Raw genomic sequence first — 13,516 nt, 5'->3', positions numbered from 1 at the left:
CGACGAGCATCCCCGTCCATTCCATATGGGAGTCCCCCCCCGGGCATTCAGCCATCTGTTGATGGTGGGGAGAGGCAGGGGGCAGGAGCTCGGGAGAATAGGGGGCAGGAATCCAGAGAGAAATGCAAAATGCTAATTTTTGTCATTCATTAAGGCTTCAAATACTTTCAAAAACAAGAACTGAAAATGTTACTTGACTTTCATTTAGTGTCTTTAGAGACTTCTAGGCCGACGGGCAAAGAAAAATTCACCCTTGGGCTCAAAATGAGGCCCAAAATGAAACCCTTTGACAGTGGTTACGTCATAGGTCATTCACTTGAAAGACATGGGTAAGAGTAGCAAGGCTGAAAACGAAGGAAAAGGAAATGCCCAAGGGGTGTGCAGCTAAATGACTAAGATGTGTTTTGAGTCTCTTAATTTACAGGGGACAGGAGCAGGACGAACAAGGGTGGGAGTCAAGAGATAGAGGTATGGTAAGTGGGAGAACAGGGTATGGGAAGTGGGAGGTTCTGACTCCGCTGTCTCTTCCCCCACTTGATGCAGTACCTTGTCCCTAAGTAAAAGGTAAAGTCTGCATAGAGCCAAGTGGCCCATCAGGCCAGGCTTATCTCGGGTTCTGTAGCATGAACCGACTAGGAGTATTTCTACTACCCCCTGCCAGATAGCATGCTAGTTGATCACAGGGTTACCCCCAGCATTAAATTCACCAGTACCCATATACACCTTTGTGGAGAGAGGCACCGTGAGAGTAAAAGTGTCTTGCCCAAAAACACAACACAATGTCCTTGACAAGGGCTCAAACACGGACCGCTCGATCCATTGCTGAGCGCACTTACCACAAGGCCACCGCACCTTCCACCTTGTCCCTTAGGCCTAACCTTAACCCTAAACCTAAAAAAAGGAGTCTGTAGATTTCAGTCAAGTTTATGTCTTTTATCACTCGTGTATTTGAGACAATTTCTAATTTCCTTGCTTTCTGCCATTCAGTTTACAGTACCAAAGCCTGATTTTAAGTGATTCGCAACTACTGACGGAACTTGTTTTTGCAACTTACAACTTCAGACTTTGCACAAAATTTCTCACTGGAGAAAAGCAATGTTGTAGAACTTAAGTGATGAACTAAACGCAATAAATATTAATTTGTAAGAAATGTATCTGTTCTTTAATACACGCTTTTGTGTCTAGTATCTGAGTTCGATGTAGCGAAGATATATTACCAATGGTTTGTAGACGACAGTAAGCCAATTCAGAGACACAGTGGCATAAACAAACCCACTTGTTAGCCAAATATCACAGGAAAAAAAATAAGTACATATAATTATATAATTTATTGCCATCAGGTGCTATAATGTCTTGTAATGAAGTGGTTACAAGTTAAGTAAGAATCTTACAGAAGGGAGGATGATACAATATTATGACTAAGGGGATCATAATTAATAAATATTTCATACTGATTCAAAGCACGTGATATGTACATGTCTAATTCATTAAGCACATACAATGTAAAAATTATTTTGTAGTGATTGAGCAAAGCTCATCTGAATTAAATTAAATGAAAGGAAAAACAACAACAGTCAATTATTTACATCAGTTGATACACTACACATGTAAGATAGGGAAATAGAAATCGAAAAGCTTCAAATGAGTGAGTAAACAAAATAAACTAGTGGGTTTCATTGAAGAGTTGATTTACTGCCTCTCTGAAATGTTGAATGTCTTTTCAGCATTCTACTTCGTCATTGGTCAATGTCGCTAAGGAGTCACGTGAGATATGCGCGCGAAACCAGAGCGGTCACTTGTAAGCGAACTTTAGAGTAGTTGCACGTAGAAGTATTTATCATGGCGAAAACAAACCATCCAGAAGATCCCGACGAAATACCGAAGGAAAATCCTACTGAGGAAGTCGAAGACGACCTTCTAGAGGATCCTGCACTCGACAATAGCGACTCGCTATTGAGAGTACTCACTAATTTGGACCGAAACATGGATCACATGGCGGGTTCATTGTCCGCCATGGGCGAAGCTTTCGCTGCTTTGTCGAAGCAGCGCCCAGCGAAGCGAGACGCTCGCTCTGGAACTTTAGACCCTTTAAATGGGGAAACAAAGAAACCTAGAGTTGATGCCGGTGATGTTGTTGAAACTGGCGGTGAAAGCGATGATTCGGACGTTCAAAAGCTTCTTGCAACCAGCGCTGAGAACGACTCCGAAGGCGCCAAAACGTCGTCCGCCAAAACGCAGGACTCCTGCAACAATGAAGGCGAAGACGATCTTTTAAAGAAATTGGCCCTTGACTTCTCAAAAGATGACAAGGTGAGCAGCCCAACATCCAAGCAACTTGCAGATATTATCAATAAGAGATGGGCTTCGAAGCTGAGTGAGAACAAGGTCAAAGAGACGGTCGAGAAATACGCTCGCCCTGAAAACCGCGAGAAGCTTGTTGCCCCCAAAGTGAACCCAGAGATTTGGGGAAAATTAACCCATCATGGGAAAAAGCAGGACCTCAGATTGTCCGCTATTCAGAACATGATAGTGAAGGTTGGAGCCATTATTGCTCAATCAACCCAGAAGCTCATGGATTTTCGAGGCCAGGGCACGCAAAGTGGCAAGCTCGACACGGGCGCCTTAGTCACAGCACAAATTGATGCCATTGCCCTGTTGGGTCACACCAATTACGAGCTCTCGCTTCGTAGACGGGAAGCTATCAAACCCAACCTTAACAAGGAATACGGCTCGCTGTGTTCTTCGCAAACGCCGGTTACCAACTTGTTATTTGGCGACGAGCTTCAGTCGCAGCTTACTGCAATTCGAGCCTCAAACCGAATTAGTCACACGGCAGTGCACAATAGCACTAATAAATCTTTCACCAAACCTCCTTATCGCCAGAAACAGGACCAGCCTTTTTTAGGCAAGGGCCATTTCCAGTCCAGGTGGAAGCCCCAGAAAACCTGGAAGAAAAAGGAGGAAACCACCAAGAAATAAATACTGCCGATGACATCATGTCCAAGCTCCACATGTTACAGGTAACCCAATTTGAAGGCTTTATTCCTACACTCATAGCTTACCTTGTTGCCCAAACAAGTTGCTTCAAAAGCGGTAGGCTGGCACAATTTGTCCATTGTTGGCAAAGAATCACCTCAGACACTGAGATTCTTCAAATGGTGTCAGGACAATACATTGAATTTGACACTAAGCCTTGCCAAACACGCCCCCCTGCAGTGAAATGTTTTAGTGTAGAAGAAAATGCTATTATTTCCAAAGAGGTTGCAAGCTTGCTTCAGAAGGCAGTTGTTGTTGAAACCAGTCATGAACCAGGGGAGTTTATCTCTTCTGTTTTTGTGCGACCCAAAAAAGATGGCTCTCACCGAATGATCCTGAACCTTAAAAACCTGAATAAGCATGTGCAATACAACCACTTTAAAATGGATACCCTTCAAAGTGTAATAAGTCTTATTACCCCTAACTGCTATATGGCCTCTGTTGACCTCAAGGACGCATATTACTGCGTACCTATTGCGGTTTCAGACCAGAAGTACCTTAAGTTTGAATGGGGTGGCAAATTGTATCAGTTTACCTGTTTTCCTAATGGTTTAGCTTTCTGCCCAAGGAAGTTTACTAAACTAATGAAGCCAGCCTACTCTGTTTTGAGACAACTTGGGCATATAAACTCACCGTATATTGATGACTCGTACCTACAAGGTGGAAGTTATGAGGAATGCCTAGCTAATGTTCTAGACACTGTGAAAATGTTCCTCTCATTGGGTTTCATTATTCACCCTCAAAAGTCAGTTTTTATCCCTTCACAAAACTTATTATTTTGGGGGTTTGTCTTGGACTCAGTCCAGATGAAAATTTATTTGACCAATGAAGAAGTCGACAAGCTCAAATCAATTTGTACCAAGCTTATGAAGGCCAAAGAAACCACTATACGGGAGGTTCCAAGGGCGCTTGGGTATATGGTATCTAGTTTCCCAGGTGTCATGTATGGCCCGCTCTATTTCCGTCAGTTAGAGAGGGAGAAAACTCTTGCTTTAAGATATAGCAAGGGTGATTATGATGCTTGTATGGTAGTATCAGACAAAGCTGGTACAGAATTATTGTGGTGGAACACACACCTTGAAACCAGTTACAATGTCATTAGTCATGGTGAGCCTACTGTTGTCATGTCAACTGATGCCTCATCCACTGGCTGGGGCTGCACCCTAAACGATACCAGTACAGGTGGACATTGGACTGCAGAGGAAGCCAGAAACCACCTAAACTATTTAGAGCTCCTAGCCATATACTTGGCTCTTAAATCTTTTTCACCTATCATTAATGGGCAGCATGTGAAGGTCATGGTGGATAATATGACTGCCCTGTCTGATATTAACCATATGGGTACTAGTAGCTCTGAAAAAAGAAATGACCTAGCCAAAGAAATTTGGTTATGGTGTGCCCAAAGAAATATTTGGCTGACAGCCGTCCATATCCCTGGTGTAGAGAATGTGGAAGCTGATAGACAATCTAGACGGTCTCACTCGCAACTTGAGTGGACACTAGACAGAACTATTTCCAGGGACTGCATCAATGCAGCAAAGGTTGAGCCCAACATTGACTTATTTGCTTCCAGAATAAACCACCAGCTTCAGCCCTATGTATCCTGGCATCCTGACCCAGGGGCTGTGGCAATTGATGCATTTCATTTATCATGGAAGCAATATGTGCCTTACATGTTCCCTCCATTTTCTCTTATCTCCAGAGTATTGCAGAAGTTCCAACAGGAGAAAGTTCAAGGAATTATCATTGTGCCAAAATGGCCAACCCAAACGTGGTGGCCTGTCTTGATGAGAATGCTGATCGACAATCCAGTACTACTACCCAAAAGAAAGAAACTGCTGTTTCTTCCGAGCAGTCCAGAAAAGATTCACCCTCTGTATCCAAAACTGGAGCTGCTGATGTGCCACTTGTCTGGAGATCCCTTGAAAGCCAAGGAATTTCGACAGCAGCTTCCAGAATCATGCAGTCCTGGAGACCGGGCACCACAACCCAGTACCAAACTTACTACAAGAAGTGGGAATCATTCTGCTGTCGACGGAAAATTAATCCCCTTCAGGCCACTTTACAGGATGGCGTAAATTTCCTTGGAGACCTCTTTGCTACTGGTGTGGGATACAGTTGTATTAACACTGCACGTAGTGCCCTGTCCTCTATTATTGTGCTTCCTAGGAGTGTTCATTTTGGCAGCCATCCGCTCGTTACCAGGTTTGTGAAAGGCGTTTTCGAAAGTAGGCCTTCCCTCCCACGATACAAAGAAATATGGGATGTAAACTCTGTCCTAAAGGTACTTGCCACCTGGACTCTTGGAGTGGATTTAAGTCTGAGAGATCTGTCCTGGAAGCTTACCATGTTGCTTGCCCTCTTGTCTGGCCAGAGAGTACAGACGCTGAAGGCGCTTAATCTGACCTCAATGAATTTAACTGCAAACACATGTGTATTTACCATTGAAACACCACTGAAGACCACTCGGCCGGGCAAGCACCTAGGTCGAATTGAGTTTTTGGCATACGAGGCTGACCGGAACCTGTGTGTTGTACAACATTTGCACGCCTATATCGATAGAACATCTCACTTACGAGGAGAAACTGACCAGTTGCTGATTGGCTATCAGAAGCCTCACAAGCCTGTGTCAACTGACACTATCGCTCGCTGGATCAAGAATGTCATGGCCAAAGCAGGAATTGACACTAGTGTATATAAAGCACATAGCACAAGAGCAGCCGCCACATCAGCTGCAAAAGGGAAACAGGTCCCTATTGACACTATCTTGTCTGCGGCAGGTTGGAGTAGTGTGAGCACCTTTGCTCGGTTTTATGATAAGCCTATCCAAGACACTGCCGCAAACTTCGGACATGAACTGCTGCATAGTCACCGTTAAATGCTTTTTACACAGCTGTTTCAACCAGAATTGTTTACCATATTGTTACTGTTACTGTAAGGTTACTTGAAGAGACATGACATTTTGATGTGGTGTGTACCTTGTTACAGCACCCTGTTGTCATCTATATTGCATTAAATAGATTGATGTTCATGGTTTTGCTCATGATCATGACGCTTTAAAGTCTCACGTGACTCCTTAGCGACATTGACCAATGACGAAGTAGAATTGTAAAATTAAACGAAACTTACCTAAGTTGAAGTTTGATTGAGATTCTACGAAGTCATTGGTCTGGAGCTAGGGAGTCAGGTGCCCTCCCATCTGGGCTACCCACCCTACTGATTTACAACAGTCCTGATCATTCGCCCTTAAAGTGTGACCGCTCTGGTTTCGCGCGCATATCTCACCTGACTCCCTAGCTCCAGACCAATGACTTCGTAGAATCTCAATCAAACTTCAACTTAGGTAAGTTTCGTTTAATTTTACAATTAAAAGATGTGAAACTTGACCACATCCCATAAGTGGAAGCGGTTTCGTGTAAACAAATTCAGGTGTTTGGGCATTTTAAAATATTTAGTTACCTGTGCATACATGTACAAGGAAACAGTCTTGACAATTTCCATGTACTACCAACATGTAATTGATGTAAACAAAAAAGACCTCAAGCGAGGAAAAATTGTCTATGAACCAAACATATTGAGCGGTCTTGAATGTTTTCAGTATTTCCAGCGTTCGCTTCGGCCAACAAATCACAATATTTTCGATTTCTACTCCCTTCGCAAATGCCACCATTATATATAAATGTAGGCTTAAACAATCTTTAATGATAGAGAAATATCTTGTGAATGAAAATGAACAAATGTTTATTCTGACAGCAAACGGCAGGTACAAAAAAATTATTTCATCTGTTCCAAAAGGCGCAGAAAGTCAGAAAGGTGATAGAAACGCCAAACAAGCCAGTCTTTAAAGGCAAATTCTTATCAAAGTTTCTTTGACGCGTAGCGAAATATAATCTAAATGAACAAGCACCACATGTCGGCGCAAAGTGAGTGTGAATAAAACGGTCCCGACTTACATGTACCTTAACCACTTCATGCAAATTACACTTTTAATCCAACTAGTCTTCAAAATTCTTGCAAAAGCTTCATACAGAACCAATCTTCTGCTTTGCTGGATACCCGTCGTTGTTTTCGACAATTCTGAGGCGAGGGCGACTGAAGCAACACGATCCAGGCTTGAGTCAGCAAACTACACATTACTCCACACAAAATGACTCCCCTGTAGCCCTATTCATTACCGGAACATTGTTTGAGTATTAAAAACCCATTTAAGGACGTCAAACTCACCAATAACGAGAAGTATCAAGGATATTTTCGACCTTAAATCGAACCAAAATACTGATCTCGGAGAACTGATCGATCGAAGGACAGCACAGCCTGATGGTGATGACCACTGACCAGTTACGGTGACGTCAAAAAACGTATTTCCGCGGTGTCGAGCTAACACTGTAAGATTTGAATATTCTTTTGGCTAAGCCTAGCAAGTATCAAGTCACTGCTGTGTTTCTCTTTGGACAATTTATGCAAATAATTAACAATGATTGGCAGACAGACACGATCATCATGATCATTTTAATCTCAGGCCATCAAACGGTGTTAATCCAACAAATTTTTCTTTTCACTTATTCCAGACGTCTAAAACCATTCATCGTTATGTAAATTTTGGGGTGCGTTGATTCGAGAGTTAGGCATTTTAAGATTTGCGATGTTATTGACGAAAATGCACGAAATTGACCATTTTATGTCATCCTACCATTTTCAGAGGTGGCAAGGACTTAGAACTGATGGCATAAGAGCTTTGAAGTGAGGGGAATGATATAGCTTGGTAGAATGTACTTCTGTAGCGCAATTTAACTTGTGCGCAATATACCAAACAGTAAAAGAAAAAACAAGACCAACATGGCTGCTGAATGCCAAATACTGTGATTTTCTCAAATTGTTTTCGTAATTCTAATAACTAAGGTTTTCGATAAACAATTAGGAATAAAAAGCAGCGATATAATTAAAGAATGACGTTTCGACGGCTCCATGCCATCATTCTCAAATTCAAATAAGATACGTTATGGGAGTTCGTTATATAGTGAATGTACGTGTGAAGGACTCAGTGCATATGATTATTTTTTAAGAGATAAAAATAATCGACGAATAACAATAAAAATACCAAGCGTGATGCGCCTGAACTGTCAAATAAAAAGTTTTGCTTTAATGGAGTCGGATTGAATGTTAAGTGTTGGTTTTTTGTTTTTGATGAAGAGCATTTCATAAATTAAACAATCCAGTTTCCCGCGGCATTTCTTGAGGATTGTAGATTGGTCACGGAGATCTTTGTTCCTCAGATTGTGTACGTCCCGCAGGTGTTTACCAATGACAGAATGCGCTTTAATGAGCATAAGCATTCTGTCATTGGTAAACACCTGCGGGACGTACACAATCTGGGGAACAAAGATCTCCGTGACCAATCTACAATCCTCAAGAAATGCCGCGGGAAACTGGATTGTTTAATTTATGAAATGCTCTCCATCAAAAACAAAAAACCAACACTTAACATTCAATCTGACTCCATTAAAGCAAAATTTTAATTTGACAGTTGAAGCGCACCACGCTTGGTATTTTTATTTTTATTCATCGATTATTTTTATCTCTTAATCATATACACTGAGTCCTTCACACGTACATTCACTGTATAACGAACTCGCATAACGTATCTTATTTGAATTTGAGAATGATGGCATGGAGCCGTCTAAACGTCATTCTTTAATATCGCTGCTTTTTATTCTTAATTGTTTTCGTAATGGATCGAGAAAAACGTCGATGTGAAGGCAAACATTTGCATGGGGAAGGAACATTTTTCCTTCGTGCGTCGTTCGAACTTGTGTTGTTCTGGTTCACAATTAGTACTTGAGGAACGCAATAACTGAATTAATACCAGGAAAAAAATTGAACAACGCAAACCTGGCAAACCCGATGAGAGACTTAAGTTTTAACCGGGTTAACAAGTTCGTCGCAAACACAAATTAAAGCGTGTGTAATTGCAGGCACTGGGACAGGCCTACTGACATTCTTTTACACTTGTGAGCATCTGTGAAGTTACACAGTGAAAACATCATATCCATAACACTATTTATTGCGAGAATCTAGTATTGTGCAGACGTACTTTGTTGGTCTTGTAACTAACCTTGCTCACCAATCTTTATGCGGTCTCTATAAACTGTAAACAGCGTCTCATAAAATATTTACAAACCACATGCTGATAAGGACTATTATTCAGTAATACTTCTTTTGGTTGTATATGCATGTTCGCAAAATTATGACTCTGTATTCGAGCCAAAAGTTGCACTTATATAACAATCTTTATTTTTATATTTACATATTTCTACCGTTCTACCCACACACTGGTTTTAGTTGCTACGTTTTACCGTACCCAAGTTCGCAATTAGCCAATCAGAAGCCGTCCTGTCCTGATACCCTGCACTGAACTGGTTACGATACATAACTTGGCCGAATTTGGGCACGATAAACACTTAATCGTACCCTTTTACGTACGCTTCGGCGTCAAATCAGGCTCCTTTGTTCTCGTCGTGGGTATTTGGCGAGACGTAGTCGAGCCCATATAGGTACCTTGCCTAATTCCTGTACGGCTTTCTCCCGGGCCTTAACGGTCAATTGATTTCGTTGACGTACCGAGACGAACGGCAGGAAGCAACTACTCTTTTCGCCTCGGACCACGTGATCCGAAAACGATTGATCGAGGTGAAATATCGAGGTCTAGAAACTAGGCAAATACGAATCACGGCTCGACCGCCGAAGAGTACAAGAAAGGTACGATAAGCTGTAAGTGCACTACTGTACAACTACAATATCTTCCAGAGGAATATAAGCGTCAAAAGAAGTGCGTTTTTACTTCGCGCTTCGAAGCGAAACTTTTACAAAAATGGCATGAATAAGAAACAGCACCAGCAAAAACAAAACCGAAGAGTTTATCTTGACTTGTGAGTTGCATAGATCTTCACCGCAACACGAAACTTTACAAGTTGCTTTCATTTTGTCACCAGACTTTTGTAGGTCTTTACATGCCGGGAGAAGACTGCCGGAACATTGGGATTGGGACAGACAACCGCGCGCAAACATTGTTTCTCTGTCGTCAGAGTTCGCGTCCATCTTTTCGTAGCTGTACTTTACGCATCTTGCATCGGTAAAGTTGCAGTTGGTTTCTGTCGTGTTTCCGTTACAGTGTTCCCAAGATTTACGGCTCTGACACCTGTTACAACGCAGACTGCTGGCTGTAAGAGGAAGACAATTTGATATCAGGGATATACAATAAAGTTGTCTGTAACCTCTCAGCTTCGTTAAGTTTTTTCTTTCAAGAAGTGCTTTTTAAATAAATAAATAAATAAATAGATAAATAAATAAATAAATAAATAAATAAATGAATTGCTAGATATTTTGGTGTCAATTTGTAGTAAAAGAGAATGAAAGACAAGAAAAAAAATGAAACGATGGACAAGGGGGGATATGAGGTAAGTTGTGTTTACTTTATTGGAAGCCGTGGAGTAACAAACAGTGCATAAATAAATGGCTACAATCATGGACAAAAGTGTTGACACATTTGAGCAAAACAAACGCTTTCTTTTGGCGTCCTTCCGTAATTGAAAAAAAACATCTTTTTGTCGATAGCCAAACCCCCCTCTCCCCCTTTTCAATGTTGAAATACGCTCCGTGGACACTGTCACGTGGTTACAACAATGAACAGGTGAGAGGGGGTCGAAACGTGAAAATTGGAGATTTCAAGAAGTGCTTTTTAAATAAATAAATAAATAAATAAATAAATAAATGAATTGCTAGATATTTTGGTGTCAATTTGTAGTAAAAGAGAATGAAAGACAAGAAAAAAATGAAACGATGGACAAGAAACATATATGCGGAGATGGAAGAAGAATTTCGATTTTAAAAGTGTATGAATCTCTTCAGTCAACACCCAAATGCCGGTCTTACTTTTCTCCGTCTTAAACTGAAAAGTGTCATATCAAATATGGCATATCTTAACGTTTAAACGAAAAAGAAACCTTTCGAACCTCGACAAACAAACTAGAAAGAAACCTAGACGGCGAATTGAACGAACCAAAGAGAACGCAGTTGCGCAGTAACGCGGTATTTTGGCTTAAAAGAAACAAATTTAATGGAATGAAAGTTTTCAATCCTGAAAGCTCGGCTATCGACGCGACGCAAGCCAGTAGTGAAGTTTGACCAGCAGAGCACCTGTCAATTTCATAATTTCATAGATAAAATAAGCCTCAAAACCGTAACGTTGTGTTTTCTTCACAAACGCGTTTGTAAATTCGTGGCTGGTATCGATTGTTTTGTGGGTTAGTGATTCGCATTTTTCTCCAAAACTGATTTGCTGATATGCAACAATAAAGTACATTATAGTACCTACCTTCAGGCAGTATGTAAGCAGTTAGCATGGCGAAAATAACACAGCGTTTTACACGGGTAGGGAAAGCCATTCGTACGCAATTTGGGTGGCAATTTTCTCAATTTGGTGTTGAATAACTTTCATCCCATACACAAATTTTACAAGCTTCTTTTAATCATTAATATTTTAGTGCCTAACCTTTTCAGGACACCTGCGTTGAGTTGTATTTGTGACTGAATAACAGCCTAAAGAAAGTCTCTACGCACAGTTGATTCTCCTGTAGGCAATGAAATTACATGGAAACCCTATCGGATCAGAACACGAAATTTTACAGAAGTCAACAATTCATAAAGGTTTGGAATTGATACCAACTCTATGTAAACGCGACCATCAACAGATTAAAAATTGTAACAATGAAGAAACATAATGAAGAATTCTCGGAGATTCGGTAACAGTAAAAAAACTGCGTCATTTAAATGAGGCCATTTTAGGTCAATCATTATCCGGCAACAAGCAGACACCTGTTCTTCCCGTGCAGTACGTTTAATTTCGTACTTTATTTTACGGCTTGTGTTTGTAGCCGATATAACGCGAGCTCTCATTGGCTTATTCTAAGGCATTATTCTCCCGTAACGCCCACGGCCCGATTACAGGCCTGCAAAACCGGGGCAAGGAGCCATATAAACTTGTTAACCTCGAACGTTCTGTTATAACGGGAAAATCAAGAGGGAAACTCGAGAGGACTGAGCTTCTTAATTGAGTGCTCACTGAACTTCCAAAGAATATCTTCAATCGATGATGATAATGCCCAGCGAAAAGTATGAATAAATTAATTTATTTGTTTCATAACATCGCTAATGGAAAGGGCGAAGAGAAGTCAACTTTGTTCACACCGTGAGCGCTCACCATTGGATTATAATGCGAGCTTCACCATATTTAGTTTCGCTAGCTTTGCAATAAAGCATCTTCTCTTTTCTCTTAAAAAAGTGAATAATTAAAAAAATTAGTACTCCCAGGAGCACACACGAAGAGTTGATTACACTGCATTCGGCTCCTCTTTTTCCCCCTTTCAACCCAGTTTACTGTTGCGTGAATCTGGGTCTCCCGGATGAAATATGAAATACATATACTTCGGCGGGGACTGAGAAGTGACGACACTAAAATTGAGTCGATGAGTTTTCAGAAAACAACTTGTGAGTCATTATTTAACAGATGTTGAATAATTTTTGCATAACTCATTTGTCTGTTCGTTAGTAATTTAAGAAATCGTTTGATTCCCTGCAGTTTTTATGTTGCTAATGGAGTTATGTCAGCAGTGGAGTAAAGCAGAACTGCGTTTTGGCGCCAACCCTGTTCGGGATTTTCTTCTCGATGTTACTCCACTACGCCTTTGCCGATTGCTCGGAGGGTGTATACATTCGGACGAGGTCAGATGGCAAGCTTTTCAACATTGCCAGGCTCCGCGCCAAAACCAAGACCCTTAAAGTGCTCATACGCGAGCTGTTGTTCGCGGATGATGCTGCCCTGGCATCCCACAGCGAGGCAGGCCTTCAACGCTTGGTTGATAAGCTGTCTCACGCCTGCAAGGAGTTCGGCCTTACCATCAGTCTAAAGAAGACAAACATCCTAGCCCAAGATGCAGAGACACCTCCCGTCATTACCATCAACAACACTGAACTGGAGGTCGTGGACTCTTTCACTTACCTAGGGTCAACAGTGCCAAGCAAGGCGTCGCTAGATGTCGAGATCAGTTCAAGGATCGCCAAGGCAGCCGGCGTTATGGCCAAACTCAACAAGAGAGTGTGGATTAACGACCTGTTGAGCGAGAGGACCAAGCTGCAAGTCTACCGATCTTGTGTCCTTTCCACTCTCCTTTACGGAAGCGAGTGGTGGCCCACATACGCCAGACAAGAGAAGCGGCTCAACGGGTTCCACCTCCGCTGCCTTCGGCGTCTCCTTCAGATCAAATGACAGGACAGAGTCTCCAACACCAATGTTCTTCAACGAGCCGACATGCCGAGCATCCCTACACTACTCATCCAAAGACGCTTACGGTGGCTCGGTCATGTTCACCGTATGGAACCCGATCGCTTGCCAAGGCAAGTCCTCTACGGGGAACTGTGGGAGGGC

At 41.8% G+C, this 13,516-nt stretch overlaps 3 protein-coding genes across 3 annotated transcripts; 2 read left to right on the top strand and 1 right to left on the bottom strand.

The window, feature by feature from the left end:
• The first annotated feature begins 1,710 nt into the window (after positions 1-1,710).
• On the top strand, positions 1,711-4,871 carry LOC149118805 (uncharacterized). The gene is made up of 2 exons (XM_089279696.1): positions 1,711-3,020; positions 4,739-4,871. Exon 1 carries the CDS (start codon positions 1,840-1,842, stop codon positions 2,977-2,979), a length of 1,140 nt encoding a protein of 379 aa, XP_089135822.1. The 5' UTR covers positions 1,711-1,839; the 3' UTR covers positions 2,980-3,020; positions 4,739-4,871.
• Positions 2,948-6,067, top strand: LOC149118804 (uncharacterized). Its single transcript, XM_089279633.1, has 2 exons — positions 2,948-3,020; positions 4,739-6,067. The coding sequence occupies exons 1-2, from the start codon at positions 2,997-2,999 to the stop codon at positions 5,912-5,914; spliced, it is 1,200 nt and encodes a 399-aa protein (XP_089135759.1). The 5' UTR covers positions 2,948-2,996; the 3' UTR covers positions 5,915-6,067.
• Positions 6,068-9,081: 3,014 nt separating this feature from the next.
• Positions 9,082-11,520, bottom strand: LOC149118803 (uncharacterized). Its single transcript, XM_089281384.1, has 2 exons — positions 11,408-11,520; positions 9,082-10,253 (listed from the first exon to the last, which is right to left on the bottom strand). Exons 1-2 carry the CDS (start codon positions 11,475-11,477, stop codon positions 9,871-9,873), a joined length of 453 nt encoding a protein of 150 aa, XP_089137510.1. The 5' UTR covers positions 11,478-11,520; the 3' UTR covers positions 9,082-9,870.
• Between the last annotated feature and the right edge of the window lie 1,996 nt (positions 11,521-13,516).

The sequence above is a fragment of the Orbicella faveolata genome, unplaced genomic scaffold, assembly GCF_042242905.1.
Source record: "Orbicella faveolata isolate gen_17 unplaced genomic scaffold, um_ofav_v1 contig_1, whole genome shotgun sequence".
Taxonomy (NCBI): Eukaryota; Metazoa; Cnidaria; class Anthozoa; order Scleractinia; family Merulinidae; genus Orbicella; species Orbicella faveolata.
This window is presented reverse-complemented; position numbering and strand designations above follow the sequence as displayed.